Source organism: Ovis aries, chromosome 1 (genome assembly GCF_016772045.2).
Source record: "Ovis aries strain OAR_USU_Benz2616 breed Rambouillet chromosome 1, ARS-UI_Ramb_v3.0, whole genome shotgun sequence".
NCBI classification, from domain to species: Eukaryota; Metazoa; Chordata; class Mammalia; order Artiodactyla; family Bovidae; genus Ovis; species Ovis aries.
Window position 1 is genome coordinate 174220596 of NC_056054.1, and position 23901 is coordinate 174244496.

At 39.2% G+C, this 23901-nt stretch overlaps 1 protein-coding gene across 4 annotated transcripts in view; it reads right to left on the reverse strand.

Annotated features, from left to right (window-relative positions):
• The window catches only part of MYH15 (myosin heavy chain 15), a 152066-nt gene that overhangs the window by 74927 nt on the left and 53238 nt on the right, over positions 1-23901 (reverse strand). For 2 of the 4 annotated variants that reach the window (XM_060404248.1, XM_060404253.1), the window contains exons 15-22: positions 20789-20968; positions 19555-19687; positions 15916-15983; positions 15020-15107; positions 11369-11486; positions 10355-10478; positions 7575-7711; positions 1991-2246 (exon numbers count right to left, since the gene is read on the reverse strand). In XM_060404248.1, the coding sequence (XP_060260231.1) occupies positions 1991-2246; positions 7575-7711; positions 10355-10478; positions 11369-11486; positions 15020-15107; positions 15916-15983; positions 19555-19687; positions 20789-20968 (1104 nt within the window). Of the gene's footprint in view, positions 1-1990; positions 2247-7574; positions 7712-10354; positions 10479-11368; positions 11487-15019; positions 15108-15915; positions 15984-19554; positions 19688-20788; positions 20972-23901 lie in introns of all 4 variants that reach the window. The other 2 variants (XM_060404256.1, XM_060404262.1) reach the window with 1 other exon arrangement.

Genomic DNA, 23901 nt, shown 5'->3' on the forward strand with positions numbered 1-23901 from the left:
AGGTCAAATTGCCAACATCCACTGGATCATCGAAAAAGCAAAAGAGTTCCAGGAAAACATGTATTTTTGCATTATTGACTACACCAAAGCCTTTGACTGTGTGGATCACAACAAACTGTGGAAAATTCTGAAAGAGATGGGAATACCAGACCACCTGACCTGCCTCCTGAGAAATCTGTATGCAGGTCAGGAAGCAACAGTTAGAACTCGACATGGAATAACAGACTAGTTCCAAATCAGAAAAGGAGTATGTCAAGGCTGTATATTGTCATTGTGCTTATTTAACTTACATGCAGAGTATATCATGTGAAATGCCTGGCTAGATGAAGCACCAGCTGGAATCAAGACTGCCAGGAGAAATATCAATAACCTCAGATATGCAGATGACACCACCCTTATGGCAGAAAGTGAAGAAGATCTAAAGAGCCTCTTGATGAAGGTGAAAGAGGAGAGTGAAGAAGTTGGCTTAAAGCTCAACATGAAGAAAACGAAGATCATGGCATCCGGTCCCATCACTTCATGGGAAATAGATGGGAAAGAGTGGAAACAGTGACAGACTTTATTTTAGGGAGCTCCAAAATCACTGCAGATGGTTATTGCAGCCGTGAAATTAAAAGATGCTTCTCCTTGGAAGAAAAGCTATGACAAACCTAGACAGCATATTAAAAAGCACAGACATCACTTTACCAACAAAGTTGCATCTCATCAAAGCTGTGGTTTTTCCAGTAGTCATGTATGAATGTGAGAGCTGGACTATAAAGAAAAGCTGAGTGCTGAACAATTGATGTTTTTGAACTGTGGTGTTGGAGAAGACTCTTGAGAGGCCCTTGGACTGCAAGGAGATCCAACCAGTCAATCCTAAAGCAATTAGTCCTGAATATTCATTGGAAGGACTAATGCTGAAGCTGAAACTCCAATACTTTGGCCACCTGATGCGAAGAGCTGACTCATTTGAAAAGACCTTGATGCTGGGAAAAAGTGAAGGTAGGAGGAGAAGGGGATGACAGAGGGTGAGATGGTTGGATGGCATCACCGACTCAATGAACATGAGTTTGAGTAGGCTCCAGGAGTTGGTGATGGACAGGGAAGCCTGGTGTGCTGCAGTTTATGGGGTTGCAAAGAGTTGGAGATGACTGAGTGACTGAACTGAATGGCACTTCAGCATCAGATTGGAGAAGGAGGCTCAGATGCCAAGGCCGAGTTCAGATATTCTTTGATCTGAAGTTTGTTCATCAGGGAAACAACACGATATTTGTTCAAGGCAGAGGTTCTTAATCCTGACTGGATATCAGAATCCCCCATACAGATGATTTAGACCCACACAGGGCCTGTTTAACCCAAATATCTGAGATTCAAGTCTAGGAATCTTTCTTTTAATTGCTGCTGCTGCTGCTAGGTCGCTTCAGTCGTGTCCGACTCCCCCATAGATGGCAGCCCACCAGGCTCCCCCATCCCTGGGATTCTCCAGGCAAGAACACTGGAGTGGTTTGCCATCTGCTAGTGTTTCACAAATGAGTTTGAGGCAAAGTCAAGGTTGAACACTGCCGTTTTAAGAACTCAACTGATTATAATGCTGATTTGGACTGGGGAAGGGCAAATAGGGAGATCAAAATCAGGAAAACCAGTTAGAGGCATACTGCAATAATCCTGAAGATCTCAGTAAAGCTTTTCTCAGGACCTACTAAAATCCTACCTTTTGATTTGCTAATGGGTTTCCTGCTACCTACAGAATTTAAATTAAGATCAAGAGCTTCCTGGCTCCCAAGATAGATTTATATGTTTACACAGTTAAAAATCTATCTAATAAAATCCATCCCCTTTTCAAAGGCATCTTCCCAGTGAAATCACTTCACTATAAAACAGGGTGTTCCCATTGTGTTGGATGAAATCCTATAGCACTAGAAAAGCACATGTCTCTATTTTTTCAAGTCAACACTGCCTGCAAAACAAGGGAATCTAGATTTGAAGAAGAAATGGTGGGGCCACTCACAGCCTGCAGCTGAAGAAGCAGGTCATTCTTTTCCTGGAGGAGGGAGACTTGCTTTGATTTCAGCTCCTCCCTCTGAAATTCTGACTTCTCCAAGGCTTTTTGCAGCTGCATACACTCTTCCTTCAGTCCAGCTCCCTCCTTTCCCATTCCAGCAGATCTAACAAGAGGCTTGATCTCGAAGAAGAGCCTCATCCAAGGCCAGCTCTTCACAGCCATGAAAGCTCTTATGTTCCACTGGATCAAAAGAAGTGCATCCCTAAATCGAGGGTTTGGGGGAAAAAAAGAAAAGCAAGTTAACCTAGACTATAAGAGAGTTATTTTTCACATTAAGATCCTTAATAAGCACATCTTTTTAGGAGTCATAAACTCTCATTAGTCTTCAAAGAACTTCTACATCCAAGCTCTCGTTTGATTCTAGCAAAAACTCTTTGAGGGACTTTTGGGGCTAACAATGTTGTAGACTAGGTGTCCTGAAAATGCTTCCACTACAAACATTCTATAATGAGAGGTGACCCTTAAAGAGGGTAAGAAGTATAAAGGGAGCTTAAAAAAAAAAGGAGCAAAAAGTGAATGCTTGTGCAGCCTGACCATCCTCACGGAAGGAGGAAGCCAGGCTTGGTATTGTAGAGTTTGTATTTTTATATCCTTGTGGATAAAGAGACAGGTTGAGATTTTCAAAGAATTTCACTCTTAATGAAAAGGAGGATTTAAAAATTCACCCACTGGCACAGAGAAGTCAAAGAGAAGTACATCTGATTTGGTCTGGGCTCAGGGTGAAAAAATTTTTTTTTACACTAGGAATTTTTTTTTAAAACTATGAGCCAGCACCACTCAAGTGTTTGAAGTTTAAATCTGATTGGTGCAGAAATACCCAAGAAATTAGCATAATCACTTTTTACACTGGTAATAAATACCCTTTGGGTCCCTGGGGGGAAAATGCAAAAGTGCATTGAAGAAAATACTCTAAAATCAAGCACTAGAGATTTTCTTAAAGTCCCCTTGAAGATTAGCTTACAATTCAAAATTACAAAACACATATAGAAAAAAATTCAACCACAGTTGCTCAGTCGTGTCCGACTCTTGGCGACCCCATGAACCACAGCACACCAGGCCTCTCTGTCCGTCACCAACTCCCGGAGTCCACCCAAACCCATGTTCATCGAGTCGGTGATGCCATCCAGCCATCTCATCCTCTGTCGTCGTCTTCTTCTCCTCCCCTCAATCTTTGCCAGCATCAGGGTCTTTTCAAATGAGTCAGCTCTTTACATCAGGTGGCCAAAGTATTGGAGTTTCAGCTTCAGCATCAATCCTTCCAATGAATATTCCAATGAATATCCAGCCAGGAAGAACTGGCTGGGTCTCCTTGCAGTCCAAGGGCCTCTCAAGAGTCTTCTCCAACACCACAGTTCAAAAGCATCAATTCTTCGGCGCTCAGCTTTCTTTATAGTCCAAGTCTCACATCCATACACGACCACCGGAAAAATCATAGCCTTAACTAGATGGACCTTTGTTGACAAAGTAATGTCTCTGCTTTTCAATATGCTGTCTAGGTTGGTCATAACTTTCCTTCCAAGGAGTAAGTGTCTTTTAATTTCATGGCTGCAATCACCATCTGCAGTAATTTTGGAGCCCCGAAAAATAGTCAGCCACTGTTTCCCCATCTATTTGCCATGAAGTGATGGCACCAGATGCCATGATCTTAGTTTTCTTCATGTTGAGCTTTAAGCCAACTTTTTCACTCTCCTCTTTCACCTTCATCAAGAGGCTCTTTAGATCTTCTTCACTTTCTGCCATAAGGGTGGTGTCATCTGCATATCTGAGGTTATTGATGTGGACACCCACAATAAAGAATTTAATTAAATCCCCAAGAATTTCAGAAAATGGAACCATCTAGTGGAGACCATACAGTAATTACTAAAAGTTCTTAAAGACATAAAAGACAGAACTGAAAAAAAACAAAGCAAGAAAAGAATGAGCCACTATGAAAAGAAAAAGGCAGACAGATTTGAAAGAGGACCACATAAAATGTCTAGCACTGAAAAGTATAGTTGCTGAAATAAAATACTCAATGGAAGAATTAAGCAGCTGATTAAACACGCTGAAAAAAAAATTGTGAATTAAAATAAACCCAAGCAAGCGGAAGGAAGGACAGAATAAAGCTGAGATCAGAAACTAATGAACTAGAAAACAAACAAACAAAAAATTTTAATTCTTTAGATAAACAATTTAAATGCTTTAAAGTATTTAAATTTTTAACTAAACGAAAATTTTTATTTTCTTCCCTTGTGGCTTAGCTGGTAAAAAGTCTGCCTGCAATCTGGGAGACCTTGGTTCATTCCCTGGGTTGGGAAGATCCTCTGGAGAAGGAAAAGGCTACCCACTCCAGTATTCTAGCCTGGAGAATTCCATGGACTGTATAATCCATGGGGTTGCAAAGAGTTTGACATGACTAGAGACTTTCACTTAAATTTAAATAATCTAATTAAATAAACATCAGACATGAATAATCAAGAAAAATAAAAAGCACAAATAGTATTAGGAATGGTAATACCTAAGAATCCTAAGAGTATAATAATCTATGATTATGTTCTAGAAACATAATTGTAGATATGACAGAGATTAAAAATTATAATCTAGCAAATTGGAAGATTTTTTAAAAGTGTAAAATTTCTTTTTCTAAAGAAATTGATCTAAACTGATCTAAAACAAAATCTCAATAGACATAAGTATTAAATAAATTAAATCAAATCTGTAAAATCTATCATGAAAGAAATACCAGATCTGGATGGTTTTATAGGAAAATTTTACCAAAAACTCAAAAATAAATAATCAAAATAAATCATTTCATGTTTTGAAAAGAGGAAACACTGCCTAATTCTTTTATGAGATTAAGGTAACTTTGATTAAAAGTCAGATAAAAGCAGGGGAAACAATTACAGGCCAAACTTATTCATGAACATTGATGCAGAAATACTATAATGTTATAACCAATCCTACAATGTATGAAAAAGATCATATTTCATAAACAAAGTGGGTTTAACACTTTTTAATCTATTAATTTAACACATTTATGAGTTAATGGAGAAAGAGTGAAAGTGAAAGTGTTAGTTGCTCAGTCGTGTCTGACTCTTTGCGACCCCGTGGACTGCAGTACACCAGGCTCCTCTCTCCTTGAGATTCTCCAGGGATAAAAACTAGAGGGGATTGCCATTCCACCCTCCATGGGATCTTCCTGACTCAGGGATCAAACCCATGTCTCTGGTGTCTCCTGCACTGGCAAGCTGGTTCTTTACCACTAGTGCCTCCTGGGAAGTCCAACCACGTAATTATTTCATAGATGCAAAAAAGAATTTAATCATTTCTTGGTAAACATGATTAACAACATAAGATGGCACAAATGTCTTCTATATAACATTTCATATCTATAAAAAAAAATATGGAAAACATGATATTGAGGAAAATTATATCTTCCCCCAAAGTCAGAAATATGACTCAGTCTGGCAAAAGTCTTTGAAATTGAAATGCCACAAGTTGGTGAGGATATAGAGTCATGGGACTTCCATAAACTTCTGGTAAAGAGTAAAATGAAAAGCATTTTGGCAACATCTCATAAAGCTGGAACTGTGTATAGCCTAAAACCTAATATTATAATTCATACCTAGAGAAATGCCACTCAAAGTGTGAGCCTTGGCCAACTGCTACCTACATACTATCAGCCATTGCACCAGCATTTTGAGTCACACTACCCTCAAGAAGGGCTTCCCTTATAAGGGAAAGAATCTGCCTGCAATGCAGGGGATCCAGGTTTGATTCCTGGGTTGGGAAGATCCCCTGTAGAAGGAAATGGCAACCCACTCCAGTATTCTTACCTGGAGAACCTCATGGACAGAGGAGCCTGGTGAGTTACTATCCATGGGGTCACAAGAGTCGGACACAACTTAGCAACTAAACCACCACCACTACCACCATCACCACCACCCTCAAAAAACTCTTGCATATGTGCCAGGGGAGACATTTACAAAAATATCACTGCAGAATTGTTTGTAATATAAAACATAACAAATAAGTTTACTTGAGCTGGCAAGTGAATAAACAAATTGTAGTATATTCATGCAACAGAATACTGTCCAACAGTTAAGATCAATAATCTATCATAGATTTATCAATATCAACTAATTTCAAAACTAGTACTGAGTGTAAAGAACAAATTTTAAGATAACACACACACAGTGTTTCCATGGAGACTAAAAACTTGCAGAATCATGTAACCTTTTAAGGATATCTGCATATCTCTGTAGAACTTGGATCAAGGGAGAAATACACAAGGGACTTCAACTGTGTCTGTTTATTTATTTTTCAGAATATATTGTAACTACAGAAAAATGTTATATGTTTTTCTGTTTTATATGTGAAACATGAATGAAACAGTGACAAACACAAATTCAGGATCTGGGGAGCTAGGAATAGGACCTGGATCAAGGAAGAAACACGTGAAAGGCTTCTACTTTGTCTATTAATTTAATTATTTATTTTTAAGTTGTGAGGAATTGCAGAGAAAATGTTCGGAATTGATATACATTGATGACAGCTCCATGAGTACACATTATAGTATTTTCTCTATTGTATGTGTTTGAAATATTTCATAATAATTCTTTTAAAGTCATTCTTTAAATGTCTAAAGTCAATTAGACAGGATGGATAGTAAATACCTCATTTTAGAGATGAAGGAGGTGAACTGAGAAAATTAAGAGTCTCATACACGTTTACAAAACCTGTCACAGAAGTCATATCTCCTGATCCCTGAACTCTCATAAACTTCCATACCATGTTGGATACTACATGGGAGTCATGGAAAACTCTTAGGAGATGTCTCTCTGATATCTGTGATAATGTAACGGTTTCTCTCTTCTTTGGGGAAACAGAAGGAATTAACAACTTTCAAGTATGCAAATCATACCAAGACCTGCGGATCTATCTAAGGTAAAAAGTGAATATGACAACCACAGAACCCCTTGCTCGAAATCCCTTTGTTTAGAGCTTGCTTTTCCATAATTATATTAAAGGATTAACAAAACATACACTCAGTGTCCAGAGGTGGTGATAAATGTCCCTAATGAACCTGCTCGAATTGAAGTAAGAGAGTTATGGTTACATGTCACCAAGAGTCAGTTTCTGACCCAGGGGATGCTGTAAAGTGGTCAGAAAACCTACCTACTTTACAGCAGATTTCCCCACAGAGTTGGCTGTGAGATGCCTGCCAGCCCTTCTAGGTCTGCTTCTGTTTTGAATTATGAGTCACACCACTCTGAGAGAGCCACACTTTGCCAACTATAAAGAATCCCTCCAAAGGGAAGACTGGAAGCAATGCAAGAAATATCTGAATTATGCTTATTCTTAGTTAGGGAAATAAAAGCTGTTTGTGCTCTGTTTGGTGTTCCATAATTTTAAAAATTTCACATTAAGTCCCAGACTAAGCAAAGGCGGCAGAGCTCTTTACCCTGACTCATTATAAAGCAGGGAGAAGTTGCCTAGACTGAGGCACACTGTTGCTCTAGCAGTGGGGGTGCAGGGTTGGATATCATACCTCTCTTCCAGGATCCTTTGGAATTTCATTTGCATCAGTTTTCCCCGTACTCTGGCTTGGAACAATGTGAAGATTTTTGATAATCTCTCGTCTCTCATGGCTTCCAGCTTGCCCAGAAAACCAGCTTTTAAAAGCACCTAAAAGAAATGTCAAATGTCAGTTCCAGTCCTAGTAGGCATTCAGTAAATGTCTACTGAATGGCCATATGAGCGACTGATGTATTTGATGATCAGTTCTATTTCTTGTTAATTTTTCATAATGTGCAAAATGTAAATTCTAGAAAGTTTGGTTTTATAAACCTAAAGCTTGCCTAAGCAAAAAACTTCATTTAATCCTGTGGTTGTATTAGTTCCTTAAGAACTTAGACTCTCTTCCTCCTGATCTATTAGCTATGTCTAGGTTGTTCAAGGAATTTGGTTTTAATTTTAAGCTAGGCCCAGGCAGGGGTCTGCACACTTTATCTGTAAAGTGCCAGATAGTGAAAATTTTTAGGCTTTGCAGGCCACACTCAGTCTCTGTAGAACCTCTACTCCCACACCACTCCCTCCCTTCTCCCTGCCTCCTCTACCTGTGCCTACTCCTCTTCGTTTATTTTTCTTCCTCTTTAAAAATGCCAAATCATTTTTAGCAAGGGGGCCATATAAAAAATAGGCCTTTGATATGGCCCTTAGGCCATAGTTTGCTGACCACTGCTCTAGAGAAAGTCACCTTCATCTTAGACAATAAAAAAATATACACACAATTTTTTTTTTTAAAGAATCATTAGTAAGGGTCAAGATGAGGTGAGTGAGGTATTTAAAGCGCAAATTTTAAGGAAGCATCCACTTTCAGGGTTGTACAAGTCAGTACTTATACCACCCTACGAGTGAGTGCTGCCTCAGATTCTGTGCTTTAGGAGGCTCTCTCAATTCATGTTGTGTGATTCTTTGTGACCCTATGGACCACCACGCTTCTCTGTCCATAGGATTCTCTAGGCAAAAATATTGGAGTGGGTAGCCATGCCCTTCCCCAAGGGATCTTCCCAACCCAGGGACCAAACTCAAGTCTTCTGCATTGGCAGCTGGATTCGTTATCACTGGTGCTACCTGGGAAGCCCCTCAACTCGTAATAGTCCTAGCCTAGGTAAGTGGTACACAACAAAAATAACTAAACATACAAGGAAGCAAGGTACCAGGAGTGAAAATCAGCATAAACAGGTACTCAAAAGGTAGGAGTTGAGTAACATTTTATAAGCATGTCCAACAGAGTTCTCTTTCTGTAAGCTCTCTATCATACATCCTGCAATTCTCCTTTAAGTAATCTGGCCCTTATATGGCTTCCCCAGCGGCTCAGCAGTAAAGAATCTGCCTGCAATTCAGGAGACACAGGAGACTCAGGTTTGATCCCTGGGTCAGGAAGATCCCCAGAAGGAAATGGCAACCCACTCCAGTGTTCTTGCCTGGAGAATTCCACGGACAGAGAAGGCTGGCGGCCTACAGGCCATGGGGTCGCAAGAGTTAAACATGATTAAAGCAACTTAACACATGGATATCATTAGAAACAACCTGATACTGTCAGGTGAAAACCAAATGTGAGAGAGGTTTCCCAAAACATGTGGATCGTGCCAGAATCTCCAAGATGAAGCAGAATTTAGCGAATCACATTTAAGGAAGTTAGCTTTGGACTAACTTTTTGGATAGTAGGGTTGATCTTACTGTTTTCAGTTACTCAGACAGTCTTTCAGAATGAATTTCCTGAAAGGTTCTTATGGATGAATCCGTTCACATGCAGACAGGCAGTTATCTCCAGTAAGCTGATTCAATTTTGTCTAGCTCTGATGTGTATAAACAATTTTTATCACCCTAAAGTTGATTCATTATTTTATATCTTGGCACAAACTTGCTTAGATAAGTAATTATGAAGATGTATTAATAAATATAATCAAGGCCATCATTAAGAATCTATAAACAATAAATGCTGGAAAGGGTGTGGAGAAAAGGGAGTCATCTTTTGGGGTAGGAATGCAAATTGATACAGCCACTATGGAGAACAGTATGGAGATTCCTTAAAAAACTAGAAATAAAATTATAATATAGCCCAGCAATCTCACTACTGGGCATATTCCCTAAGAAAACCATAATTGAAAAAGACACATGTATCCCAATGTTCATTGCAGTACTATTTACAATAGCTAGAACATGGAAGCAACCTAGATGTCCATTGACAGAGAGGTGAATAAAGAAGTTGTACACGAGGAAATATTTCTCTACGACAGCCTAGAAGGGTGGGATGGAGTAGGAGGCAGGAGAGAGGCTCAAGAAGGAGGGGACGGATATATGTGTGTGTTCAGTCACTAAGTCGTGTCTGCCTCTTTGCAACCCCATGGACTTGTAGCACACCAGGCTCCCCTGTCCTTTACTATCTCCCAGAGTTTGCTCAAATTCATGTCCATTGAGTGATACTGTCTAACCATCTCATGCATATACCGATGGCCAATTCATGTTGATATATCGCAGAAACCAACACAATATTGTAAAGCAATTATCCTCCAATTAAAAAAATATATATATATACATGATAGAGCAAAAAATGTAATCAAGGCTAAGTTTCAAAGAGCATTGACTTTCAAATTTTCTCTCTCAACAAAGCCAAAGTTTTCACTCTCAACAGAGTTCTGTTAGTATTATTTGTGGTCACAAGAGCTGTAAAAGCCTTACAATTGCATTTTCATGGGTATTTTAGGATATACAGACTTTCCTCCCACTCTTTTCCAAATGCATTCTTTGTGGTTCTCTGGTTACCTTAGTGATTCCAAAGCGGTACTGGGTATGGTCTGTCTCTAAGGAGTCAAGTAATTCTTCAGCTGCTTTTCTGTTGCTTGCAAATTTGCTCTTTGGAAACACCCTTGGGTTCAGAATGTAGTACCTAATTTAAGTAAAAAACAAATCCAGGTCAGGGGTGCGAATAAAGAATAATTTGGACAAGTAAGGCAAAGGAAAGTGTATATATATATATAAACTTCCACCTCTCCTATCAATATGTTCAATTTTTTTCAAAACTCTTGGCAATAATAACAGGATACAAGCAATAATTCTTTCCTTACTTTTCATTGTGCTGTCAAGACCACCTCACTTGATTTTATGCTCAAGAGGAAGGAGGGAGAGAGTGGAGTAGGGATCAGAGGAAAGACAAAGAGACAGGCGTAAGTGTCTCTAAGTACAGATAAGGACACTGAGAAGCAGAGACATTAAAGAACTTTTCCAGGATTCCCTCATCCTAATGGTGAGTTGCTGGAGAGCTAGAAATATGCTTCTCAATACTGACACAGGTACTCTTTCTACTCTACTCTACTTTGCTCAAATTAGCTTGATGACTTATAATTGACACTTTCAGAATTCAGGAAATAGAAAGTAAAAATGCCTGTCTTGCCTCCTGCCGCATACCCTGCTGGCTTTCTGCCTTTCACAGGCTCTGCTAGGAAAGAAACAGCCCGCTTGGATGGCAGCTACGATTAAGTACCAACAACATTGCAGAGATTCAATCCAGCCTCTGTATCGTTCTTCTCTATATATTTCTTCTATATGTGGGTCTATTATCCAGTAATAGAGATTTAAGGATATTACAGCTACATGGATGTTGGATTTAAGGGGAAATAATAATGGAACTCTGTCATCATATATCTCACCACCACCAAAACACATCGATCTGTCGTCTGGAGGATATCCACCAACAAACAATGCATGCCTAAGTGCTCAGAAAGAGAGAGGGGAAAGAGAAATGCTCCAGGCTTCTTGAATCCCAGGATGTATGTTTACCTTTGCTTAAAATCAGCATACAGCAGTCGGTGTGGAAAACCTTCGCGGCATATCCTGATCCCTTCTACGACACCATTACAGCGCAGCTGCTGTAGAACCAAATAAGGGTCCATTACACCTGAAGAAGGAGGTTCACTGTGAGTCCATGTCCAAAATGATGGTTACCCTAGATTTTGTCCTAGCTGCTGCATCTTGGGTTAAAAGAGTCTGAATCTGCTGTTCTCTACATGATAGTTAAAAGGATTCATTCACTGTCAGCCTGATGGCTCTCAAAGTCCCCACCTATAATATAGGAGTCTCTAAGTAGGATTTACCTGGGATGAATCCTTTAGTTCTCAGTTAGTCAAGATTATATAAGCAAATACTCCTAGAAGGTGAAAAAATACATTTTTGTCCTAATGTAAATGGCTGGTATGACATCCATTTGCCAGTCAAAAATCAACTATAGTGGGGATATAGTGGGGATAAAACACAAAAGAGAACTGGCACCTCCAAGTAGGAAGGGGAAGGGATTACAAAAAGGGAGAATGCAAATAAAGGGGAAGGTAAGCACAGCCACAAAATTCTGTTTACTGTTTCGCATTTGGGAAGAACTGGCCACACCCAGCCTACATTATCTTCTGGTGATCTTGAGAAAACTTAAGTTGTGTTCTAAAGTATAAGCCTTCTCCTAGTACCCCTTTGTTCCTGAGATGAAGCCCACTAGAGCTGCAGCTGCAGTCTCTGATAGAAGCCTTTGAAAAGCCAACCAATAAGCCATTGTATCTGGCTCTCAGTAAGGCATCTGGAAGAAGCCAAATGGCACTCTCCTAACAAAGACCTGCTAGAATGTTATAAGGAAAATGGGAAAGAGATGATTTTTTGCCTCTGCCCAGGGTCACAGAAATAAACGGTAGGACATATATCCATAGTCCTGTACTCCCATCCCTGTCACAGACAGAAACAGATCATCTGTGAGAAGGAGAGAAAGCCGAGTTCTGTGACACAATAGCATCAAGCATGCTTACTCCCTTTAAGGACATATGAAGAACTGTTCTGATTAGATCATGAAGCTTTTCTTATGACTTTGTCTTCAGAATTAAAAAAAAAAAAAAACCTGCTGATATCAGAGCTGGCTCGATGGGAGGCAACTCTAATAGGCAACAGATTTGCTTCAAAATAGAGGCAGCTAATTAGATTCCTTGCTGGATGGAAGCAGTGTCCCTAGATGCATTCAGAAACCCAGCTGATGAGAAACAATAAGGCAAAAAACATACAGCGTGAATGAACACGAAGTGTTTGCATTGCAAAAACTCAAACTGCAGCATCACTGTTTAGCATCACACTTTCCCCAAACAGGTCACAGACTGTCAAGATTGGGGTCTTAATTACAGGATGCTAATAAAAATGCAAGGTTTTACAGAACCTCAGAAATCAGGATCAGCAACATTTGGCTACCTAATCCAAGGATGATTAGTGCTCTGAAGATAGTAATTGCTTGTCACATACACAGCTTCGAGGCTGACAGCCTCCAACCAAGCTCCATAAAAGCCAGTTATTCAAGAGAAGGCTGGGAATCTTCAAATCCAAGAAGTAAGGAAAGCAATCCCTGTAATTAATATCTGTAGAAACTTTCCTTTGTTAATTAAAACATAAATAATTCACCACCACCTATCTTTCTCATCACCCCCACCCCAGTACTATCCATTCATTAAAAAGTGTCCACTACAAAAGCCAAGAAATGGAAACGATCTAAGTGTCCACTGATGGATGAACAGCTAAAAGAGATGTGGTATATATATATAATGGAATGTTATTCAGCCATATAAAAGGAAGATATCCTCCCATGTATGAAAACATAAAAGGACCTTGAGGTCATTATGCTAAACAAAATAAGCCAGAGAAAGACAAATACCATACGATCTCATTTATGATTCTAGATATTTTCATCCTAAATGTCTTTCCTGAAAGCTTTCTTGCCACTAGTGATTTCATTGCACAACTAATTGGCCATGCAGCAATTTTGCCATAAAAGATAAAATAACTGGTTTCAACTGACTGACAGTTTGGTTTCATTTCTCCATTGACACAGTACTCTCATTCTCATATTACATGAATCTGAAAGAGGCCGAGGGCCTCCGCAGTGCAGAGTTGAACCCACATTTTCCATAGAACTTGGAACATCTACCAACAGACATGTGACCATATGCCAAGAACAAATAGTAGTGTGGAAAGCTTTCACAACACGACACAAAGCTCAGTTACAAACATCTATTTTAGCACTTGTATTTAGTGACAGCTCTCTCACTGAGGCAAGAAATTTTTGCAAAAAATAAAAAGTGTAGTGCAGAACAAAAAGGTGAATCAATAAGCCAAAAAAAATGTATAATGAACTATGAACAAAACTTGGAAGATAAATGGTTAGGTTCAACCCACAAAGTAAAATCAGTTATGTGTGCAGTATCGCCATGGATCTATACACATTTTAAGTACATTCAAAGATTTCATATTTCACAATAAAGTGTTTTTAATTTTGTTACTCATTTTTCATGTTTAATTATATTCTTTTAATGCCCCTCTTTTTGTTGTTGTTGTTTTATCTTTTATGACAAAATTGCTTGATGGCTAATTGGTTCTGTAGGTGAAAGTTTGCTGCAAAAATGCTTGTGCAAAGATGTTAATAGCAAAGAAGCTTATGGTGAAAATATCACTCACTTATACATGAAATCTTAAAAATACAAACAAACAAATGTATAAAAAAATAGATTCAATTTTGTGGTTACTGGAAGTGGGGTAGGGGAGGGGAAATTGGATGAAAGGTCATCAAAAGGTGTGAGCTTTCATTTTTAAGATAAATAAGTCTTAGGGGTGTAATGTACACCATGATGACTATAGTTAACATTGCAGTATGGTATACCAAAAATTATTAAGAGAGTAAATCCTAAGAGTTCTCATCACAAGAATTATTTTTCTCTTTGTTTTGAATGTATAAGAGATGATGGATGTTAATTAAACCTATAATCATTTCATAATGTATACAAGGCAAACCATTATGCTGTATACTTTAAATTTGTAGGCGCTGCATGTTAATTATATCTCAATAAAATAGAAGAAAAAATAGAACATTTTTTAAAAAGTATCTACTGCCCCGGAGTACATAACTAAAGAGATGGGTACTATTAAGGAGAGGGAAGATAGTAATATGATAAAGCAAGACTAGAGGGAGTTCTTAACAATTAGAAATGGATTTAGAATCTCTCTTTATGGTCAGTTTAGATAATTTAGACCAAATGATTTCCTTTTTGCTGAAATATCCACCTTAATCCCCCAACTGATTATTCAATCCCTTTTTTTTATACTTTGCCCTTGTAGACAATGGCATAGAAGCTCATCCACATTTTAGCATGAAATTCCAGAAGGAATTTAAATGATAATATTAAGTATTCTAATGTTACCCAACTGCTTTGTGAAATCCTTCTGCATATCCACCTGAATCTTAATTCAAAGGCAATCTTGAGCAAGTTTTGAAAAACTCACTTTTAACTTATTTTAGTTTTCTTTATTAAAATCTACCCTTATATAAAAGAGACTGGTGAATGCTTTTTTGAAAGACATTCAACATAGCTTAAATCAAAAGAATTTCCTAGTGTAGATTACAAGAAATCTACTTACCTGGTGTTTTGTTCACATTGGGATTTATGCATCTCACAAAATGAGGTGCAGTTGATTTCAGGTTAGTCATTAATTTATTTAGGTTTTCCTAAAATGGAGAACATAACCAACACAAAATCACTTAGAAATCACTAAAAAGACCAATCCACCTCACAAGTCTCCATGATGATCAACTTAATCTTAAAACCAGATACAAACCAACAAAGAAATAATGAATTCAACATTTTTCCCTGCTTACCAAAGTACATTATTTTCTTCCTATAAGAAGTCAATATTTATCTAACTGTTCTGTTGTGAATCATATCTACCTGTTTGGTAGCAATTTGGTAGCAATAATTTATGGAAGGGCAGTAAAATAACTTGAAGAAAGAAATTGTTTCTCAAGTATTCTATCTGTAAAAATTTTATCTTCATCTGGAAGCAGAATCTGAGATGGAGCTTCTGGTTCAAGAGATTTATCTGGAGAAGGAGGGAAGCCAAGCAGGGCTGGGGAAGAAAAAAGCAATGGCATGGACTCAGTTTAGTCTGAGTCCTACAAAAGCTCTGAGCATAAATGCACCAATTATACTACAGTTGGTATCTCCCTGAGGCAAGGGAGGGACCAAAGTCTGGAGGGGCAGGAAAGGAGATTACTTAGCTTTCCATTCTGGCAACTGTGAGTTGTTATGAGCCTATACTTTCATCAGTGGTAAGATGAGTGGCAGGTTGATAAATGGGATCTAAGTAGGAGATAAACATTGTCCACTAAAATCCATAAATACCAAGATAATATTCAACTTTTCCAACCTGGTTAACTTTTGATACTTTATCCTCATATGAAGATGTAAAATTACAAATAAGTAATATATGCAGATTGTGAAGTAGCTAATATATGAATAGATACAATTAAAAATTACTTTATGCAGAGATGCAACCATTTGAAACGAAGCTCCTTTCTTGCGTTTCTTCTCCCCAAACTGTAGAGCTAAAAAAAGAAGAAAGAAGTACTAAAAAGGCACCTTTTTGTCACATTATCAAACCCTGGTGATGAAAGCATAAATGTGTCAAAGTTCTAGAAGCAATAAGGCAATGTCTACAAAAGCTTTAAAAATATTTATGTCTCAACACAAAAGTCTATTTCTCGTGCTTTTTCTCAAAGAAATATCAGGCAACTGTGCAAAGATACTCACTGAAGCATTGTTTAGTCATTACAAAAATATTAAGCAAAAATTTAAATGTCAACAATAAGAGATTGGCTAGTTAAAGTATAAAAAAAGGATATGCATACAATGAAACACTGTGATCTTTTAAAATGATGATGCAGATCCATATTACTGATCTGGGAAGAATGCTAGGGTTTATTTTGAGAGGAAAAATTAGGTTACAAAATATCTGTATATTATGATCCTAAGTGTATATATCTATGTATATATAAGTGTAGCTGTATTATGGCTGACTATATACATAAAAAATGTTGGGTACAGTGTATACTAAAATGTTAGCCATTGTTATCTCTCTCTGTGACATTACAGGTAATCTTTATTTTCCTCTTTTTAGTTTCTCCATATTGTCTATGGGGCAACACTCATGCATTATTTTTGTAATTTATAAAAAACAATCCATCCCCATTTTCTTGAAGCAAACAAATCTATGCTAAGCCAAATTGCTTTACAAACATTTATGTAGTGCTAATTCATTAAGAGGTACAAAACCCATAGGCAATCTGGAAAAAATGGGCCAGCTAACAGCATAAAAAACTGATGAAATTGCCGAGGCAAGGATCAGAATTTAATCACTGACGTCCTCTTGACATGCTCCATGCCCTCTAAGGGAATTACTCGACTTCTTCGTACTTCCACTTTTTATCCAGGGAAAGGGAACACCACTACCTCCCATTTATTGTTTTAAAGAATTGTAGCTGGTTTACAGTACTCGGATTCTCCAGAAGAAAGTATGGTTATCATGAGTAATTCAGTGTTTGGATGAATCAGAAACTTGGAGGCAAGTGTTTTCCAGGGTCCTAAAAGAATTATGAAAAAGAATATTCTGGACAAGTCTTCTCTTCTAGTTCAAAAGAACACAGCACAACCTGAAGAGTCAGAAGATAATTTCCTCTCTCAAACCACTCTCTGATTTCTTATGATCAGAGAATTACTCATCTGGGAGCCATATATTTACATGGTCACTATTTATCAAACTTCTCAGGGGTACTTCAGAAGCTATTAGAATCAGGCAAATGCACTGCCTGAAGATTTTCAGGGTCCAAATACAATCGCTGCCATTTCTCAGTCTCCTCTTGAGGTGGGCCCATGGGACTTCAGACATGCTCCTAAATTATGTCATCATGTGCTTTCAGAGTCGGGAAGTGCTAAATTTCTCCATTCCCTGACTAAGTTGATCAGGAGTCCCAAAACAGGTGACAGGGGACACCTATTGAAGCTCGGAGTAAGATAACAGGAGGGTGAGAATGTCAGAAAGTGAGAGGACACACCACACTTAAAGAACACTTTGCCCCACTGCCACAGGGCATTTGAAATCAGGTTGGCCAGATTTTGTTGTTGTTGCTGTTCAGTCACGCAGTTGTGTCTGACTCTCTGCGACCCCATGGACTGCACCACACCAGGCTTCCCTGTCCTTCACCATCTCCCAGCGCTTGCACAAACTCATGTCCATCGAGTTGGTGATACCATTCAACCATCTTGTCCTCTGTTGTCCCCTTCTCCTCCTGCCTTCAGTCTTTCCCAGCATCAGGGTCTTTTCTAATTGGTTGACTCTTCACATCAGGTGGCCAAAGTATTGGAGCTTCAGCTTCAGCATCAGTCCTTCTAATGAATATTCAGGGTTGATTTCCTTTAGGATTGACTGGTTCGATCTCCTTGCAGCCCAAGCGACTCTCAAGAGTCTTCAACATCACAGCTCAAAAGCATCAATTCTTTTTTCACAAGAGCATCTAAAACGAGGTTGGCCAGATTTTTTTTTCCCCATAATTTCCATTTTTCAAAGGAAAAAGGAAATACAAATGTGTACATCTGATTTTTTTAAACCAGTGTAGACCAACCATGTTTGAATTCTAGGTTCTGCTCAGGGACTGCCAATTTGGACTTCTGCTATGAACCATGGTGCACTTTCCCCTGCAGCAGGCAGCAGTCCAGATGTGAGGCTGATGGCAGCAACCTGGGCTTTGTGTCCTCAAAAGCTTAGTGTTACACTGCAGAGGTCTGAATCAGATCCTGAGTCCAGGGAGTCTGTCCATCTCTCTGTTTTCTTTGTTTCCAGAAGACAGTGAGAGTGAAATAAGCATGAGGCTAGTAAGCACAAGTTTTGTCTCTGACCTCAGCTTTGCCATTTAATAGTGTTAAATCAATGAAGCAAGCAGGCTGTCAGACTGAGGCGGCTCCAATGCTGTGGCAGCCTGTGTAAGCCAACCAAACTCTATGCCTCTGAAAGCCTCAAGGTTACAAAACTGAAATTAAGGACAACCAATCACAAACAGCCACGTGGGCTTTAGATACAGCTAATCACTAGTTTCCTCACTTTGCTTCCACCTTTTCTCTATAAAAGTCTCTCCTTGAGCTCCTGTGGGTGGAATGCCCTTAACCCATTCTGGTTTGGTGCTGCCCAATTCAAATAGCTTTTTGCGCAAATAAACTCTTAAAAATTTTAATATGCCTGGGTTTATCTTTCAAAGTAGATTTGTGAGATCTGGGGGTGCTATTTAATTCTTCTGTACTTGTTCCTGTAAGATAGGGAGAGATTTCCTGGAAAGAGTCATGACAAGGATTGAGTAAGATAACGTATCTAGAAGTGTTTGGAAACTGCTGTTGTCTGTTGTTTAGTCACTAAGTCATGTCAAATTCTTTTGCAACACCATGAACAGCAATCTGCCAGGCTCCTCCATCCATAGGATTTTCCAGGCAAGAATACTAGAGTGGGTTGCCATTTCCTTCTCCAAGGGATCTTCCCAGCCCAGGGATTGAACCCATGTCTCCTGCGTTGGCAGGCACATTCTTTACCACTAAGCTACCTGGGGGGCCCTGCTTTGTAAATTACAAACTACTAAACAAGATTAGTTATTAGTTGGTCAACAAGTATTTATGGAGTGCCTGCTAAACAGGCATCTGTTACATGCTTGAGGCCACACTTGAACAAGTGAGACATAATCTCTGCCCTCAAGAAGCTCATAAAAATTCCATTACTGCAATATAAAAGCACTGTGAAGGAGAATTCCAAGATATTTGGGGGGTATGTATTAAAGGAGCCTGTTATTTCCCCAAAATCATTCATCAAAACATGGTTTGCTGCTCTCTCTTTGCAACTTGGTTGAGTAGAAGATAAAAGCAGGCTGGAGCAGTCTCCTTGAAACCTATCTACCTTAGAGCACCGTTTCCCCGAAGAACCACCAGCCTGAGGATGGAAAGGCTAATAAGAGGGGACGACTCAGGTCACGTGGAGCAGACACACATCTCTCAGGAAAGAAGCCAGGATTTTTATAAGCGCTGAGGCAGACGTGGGCTCCATTCTAAGGCTGAAAAATTGAGGAAGAATGTCTGACTCACCAGTGTTGGTACTGATGTAATTTTCAAAAAGATTTGCCAGGAGTCTGTTGGATGACTTCTGAAATATAGCCACCACTGTTTCGTTAAGAAAGTCTTTGTTCTTTTCAAGCCAGCCACTGATGTTATAAGGCACCTTTGGAAAGGCATGTAGTTCAGGTAACAAAAAAGGAGAATGCATAAGTTCCTTAGCAAATTATGTAATTCTTTTTAAAAAATCATACATTGTGTACGTCATTTGAATTTAAATCAGTTTAATGTAACAGTACTGAATAAATACTCCAGAAACCTGTGTGCAACCCAAAGAGCTTCTCAGGCTTTACCATTTACACTGTGGAAAAAAAGGAAGAGAGAGGGAGGGAGCGAGAGGGAAGAAGCAGGGAGGGAGAGGAACACTAAACCAGAGTGGGTGGAAGAAATAGATGGTGTTTCCAGGACAAAAAATTCACATCAGCCCTCCTTCACATAGGCAAAAGCAGATGAAATAAAACAACTGCCTCTGACACAAGGTGAGCACTCCATAAATGCTATAGCATTTCACTGTAAATATTGTTGTAATTAATATTCAAGGATATCAGAGAGTTACAAACATATCTAGGTATAATTGGCAGGTTGCTTTTAGGTCTAGTATTATTTTATCCTTTATCAGTTCTCTTTGTTCCACCCAGAATCACTGACCAGAATCACAAAAGCAGAATGAAAGAGCACAGGCACACACACGTATGTGAACACACACACACACACACACATATACCCCCAGTGGGGAAATGAGGTGAGGGAGTGAGGGGCATTAGGAATCTTTGTTGGTCATAGTTTAGAGACTATTACCTCATAGTGACTCTTTATGAAAGAATGAAAAAAAAAAAAAAAAACTTCAGTGAAAAGATCAGTTGAAATCACTCATTCACACAACGTGCAGTTGAAAGAAAGGATGAATAAGGAAAAGCCCATGCCTTTGATGGTCTCTGAGACTTTCTGAAACTGTCTTACTTTGAATTGGGTGAGAGAGTCTACTTTTGAAAATTTTGACCTCTGTTATTATAGTATGGTATTTCATTTCCTAAGTACTAAAAGTCTACACCAACTTTTTTGGGGAACTGAGATTTATTTTGTTCATTTCTTCATTTAATCTAAACTTTACAGATATATTTACTTATATATTATCTAAAGATTTGGGCTGAGTACATTTGAAATAGAGGCAAGATAATTCAGGGCTGAGGGTCTAGAAGTAACTTACCACTCCTGCATAATGGACAAGTTCAAAGTGAGCTTCATATTTCTCCTTATTGTCAGCCTTGGGCTTCTGGAAATGAACCGACTTTCCAAAATGGTTGTCGAAAAGTTTGGTCTTGAAAGTCACATCTGTAGCCTGATGAAACATGCATTCTTCTTCGAGGATGGAAAAGATGCCCATTGGCTGCTTGGAGATACAGATGAACAGTAGATGAAAAAACAAAACAAAACAAAAATACTAATAAACAGTATTTTCACTAGGGGATGAGTGTAAATTCTTCCCCACAAACCTAATTAGTTGACAAGGGATCTTCACTACATATAACTAGAACATCATCCATTCAACAAATATTTATTAAATATCTACTAGGTACTAGACACCAGCAGGAGCTGTCAATGTAGTCATGAGCCACATACACAAAGTATCTGTCCTCGAGGTGTTTACCTTTTAGTGGAGCTGACCGGCAATAGACAGATAAACACTAAATAAATAATTTAGTTTGCTATAAGCACCCTGAAGAAATCATGCAAAGTAAAGAGAGAGAGAATGACAGAGGCTATGTGAGAACTCTTTTAGTAGGAGAGTTCAGTAAAACCTTCTGAATGAGAAGAGCAAATCCTGAGAAGACATGTATACAAGTATTCTGGGCAGAAAAATGAAGAGTGCAGAGGCCCTGAAGCAGGAACACTCTTAGCAAGTTTGAGGTCCTGCCAAAGACAAATGTGGACTGAGCAGAACTAGTCGGAGATAGCGTGTGGAAAGAGAGGGATGCAGTACTGGAGCCTAGAGGCTTTCCAGGCCATGGTAAGACATTTGGATTTTATTTTAAAATGAGAGGCCTTTGGAGATGTTTTACAATAAGGTGATTATGGTTTAATTAATGCTTAAAAAGGATTATTTGTTTTGATTGGCAAAGAAAAGCCTATTGGCCGATACTGACTGTGGTCTCTATTGGAAAGCCAGTGAGCTAAAAATGGTTTGAGATCCAACCAGTCCATCCTAAAGGAGATCAGTCCTGGGTGTTATTTGGAAGGAATGATGCTAAAGCTGAAACTCCAGTACTTTGGCCATCTCATGCGAAGAACTGACTCATTGGAAAAGACTCTGATGCTGGGAGGGATTGGGGGCAGGAGGAGAAGGGGACAACAGAGGATGAGGTGGCTGAATGGCATCACCGACTCAATGGACGTCAGTCTGAGTGAACTCTGGGAGCTGGTGATGGACAGGGAGGCCTGGCATGCTGCAGTTCATGGGGTCGCATAGAGTCAGACATGACTGAGCGACTGAACTGAACTAAACTGATTTAAAAAAGCAGACAAGAAAGGATATGTGATAGGAAATCGAGGACCCAGTCAGCAACCTTTGTCTCTTAAGGGCCTTACAGTAAAGCTCTTAGACTTTGTGGGCCATAGAGTCTCTGCTGCTCCCTGCCATCAACTCAGCCATTACAGTCCTAAAAGCAGCAATTGACAATATGTAAATAAAATGAGTATGATGATGTTGCATTCAAACTTCGTTTCCAAAAACAGGCTACAGGCTGGATTTGGCCTGCAGGGCCGCAGTTTGCTGACCCCTGATCTAAACAAGTGATAGTGTTGGAGACTGTGAACGGTTACTGAAATGTGACGTGGAGACTGAACGTACTGAACTGACACGTGGAGCTGGGTCACAACTTGCTGATGGATAGAATGTGGGGTGTAGTAGAAAGAGGAAGGCTGACTGTGGTTTTGGTTTGAGCAAATGGGTAGTGGATGTTGCCATTCACTAACACAGGGTGCATATAGGGAAAAAACAGCTTTGGAGAGGGAAAGATCAAGGATTCTTATATTTGCAAATCTACTTGTGTGTTTATATGTTCGTTTATCTCCACAAATATTTTTGAAATGCCTTCTATGAGCAAATCACTGTACTAAACACTTCCGGTTAAAACAGGAAAATCAGATGTGGGCTCTGGCTGTAGAGCATCTAACTGGACAGACAAGACATGCAGATAATAATAAATAAGCAGACTCTAAAGCAACAGAAAATGTCATGAGAGTTCCAAGATAAAACCATGATCCCTTGGCCCAACAACATAAATTTCGTGATTCTCTACCAACCCATTCTACCCAAGAACCAGAAACTCTCAGATGTGGGGGAGACCTTACAGTCCTCGCCCAACCCACCTAAAAGCTCACTGAATTCCTTTCACAATTTCCCTCTAAAAAGTAGGCTAGCTTAGGCTTTAATATTTTCATGGAAAGAGAACATACCAACATCAAGTTAAGGCTCTGGCTGGGGGATATACAAGAAGAAAATGGTTTGTAGTTTAAAATCCTTTGTTTGAAATTATGCCACTGGAGCCATACGAATGGGTCTAACTTGGATGATTAGATACTTGAAGAACATGGTTTTGATCCACCTGAGTCTATTGTTCTAATGCATGGATTATGGTCTTCGACCTCTTTTGTCTAATCTCATAGACTTAGAACCTGCATTGTACAGCAAACGCATTCAACAACATTCCATCAACAACTCTTGGACATCTGGCACATACTGTACAACTCTTGTACTCCAGCAGGGAAGATGTCTTCTTCCCTCCCAAGTATCCAAGTGGGGAATGATGCAGTGAGCAAATATGCAAAGGCTTGCTCCTGGCAGCATTGACCTGGTGGGTTCTTGACAAAATGATGAATGTGGCGGGGGACAAGAAGGAGGGAAATCTGATAACACTAAATAGTCGAGTCACCAAGTCTTGGAGGTGTGGACTCCATTTCGTATTGCATATTTTCCTGCCACAGAAATAGTCAACCTTTCATAGAAACTAGAATGAATCGTTCAAAAAATGTAAGCATCTCCTGGGGTAGTTCATGTTAACAAGAAGGACATGCCAAAGCCTCACAGCAAGCAGCAGCCCATCTCCAGCAGAGCCACCTCCCATATATGAGGACTGCCATGTCCCTGGGACTCAAATGAAGCCATCTTCCGTTTGGGGATGAACGGATGCTTTATGCAAAGCAAGTAGATATCACAGCTCAAAATGTAACAATTAAACCACTGAGGAGGGAAAAGCTCTATTTCTTCAGGGTCCTCTCCGTTTCTCCAATGCTTAGGAAGTATAAAACTTCTAATAAACA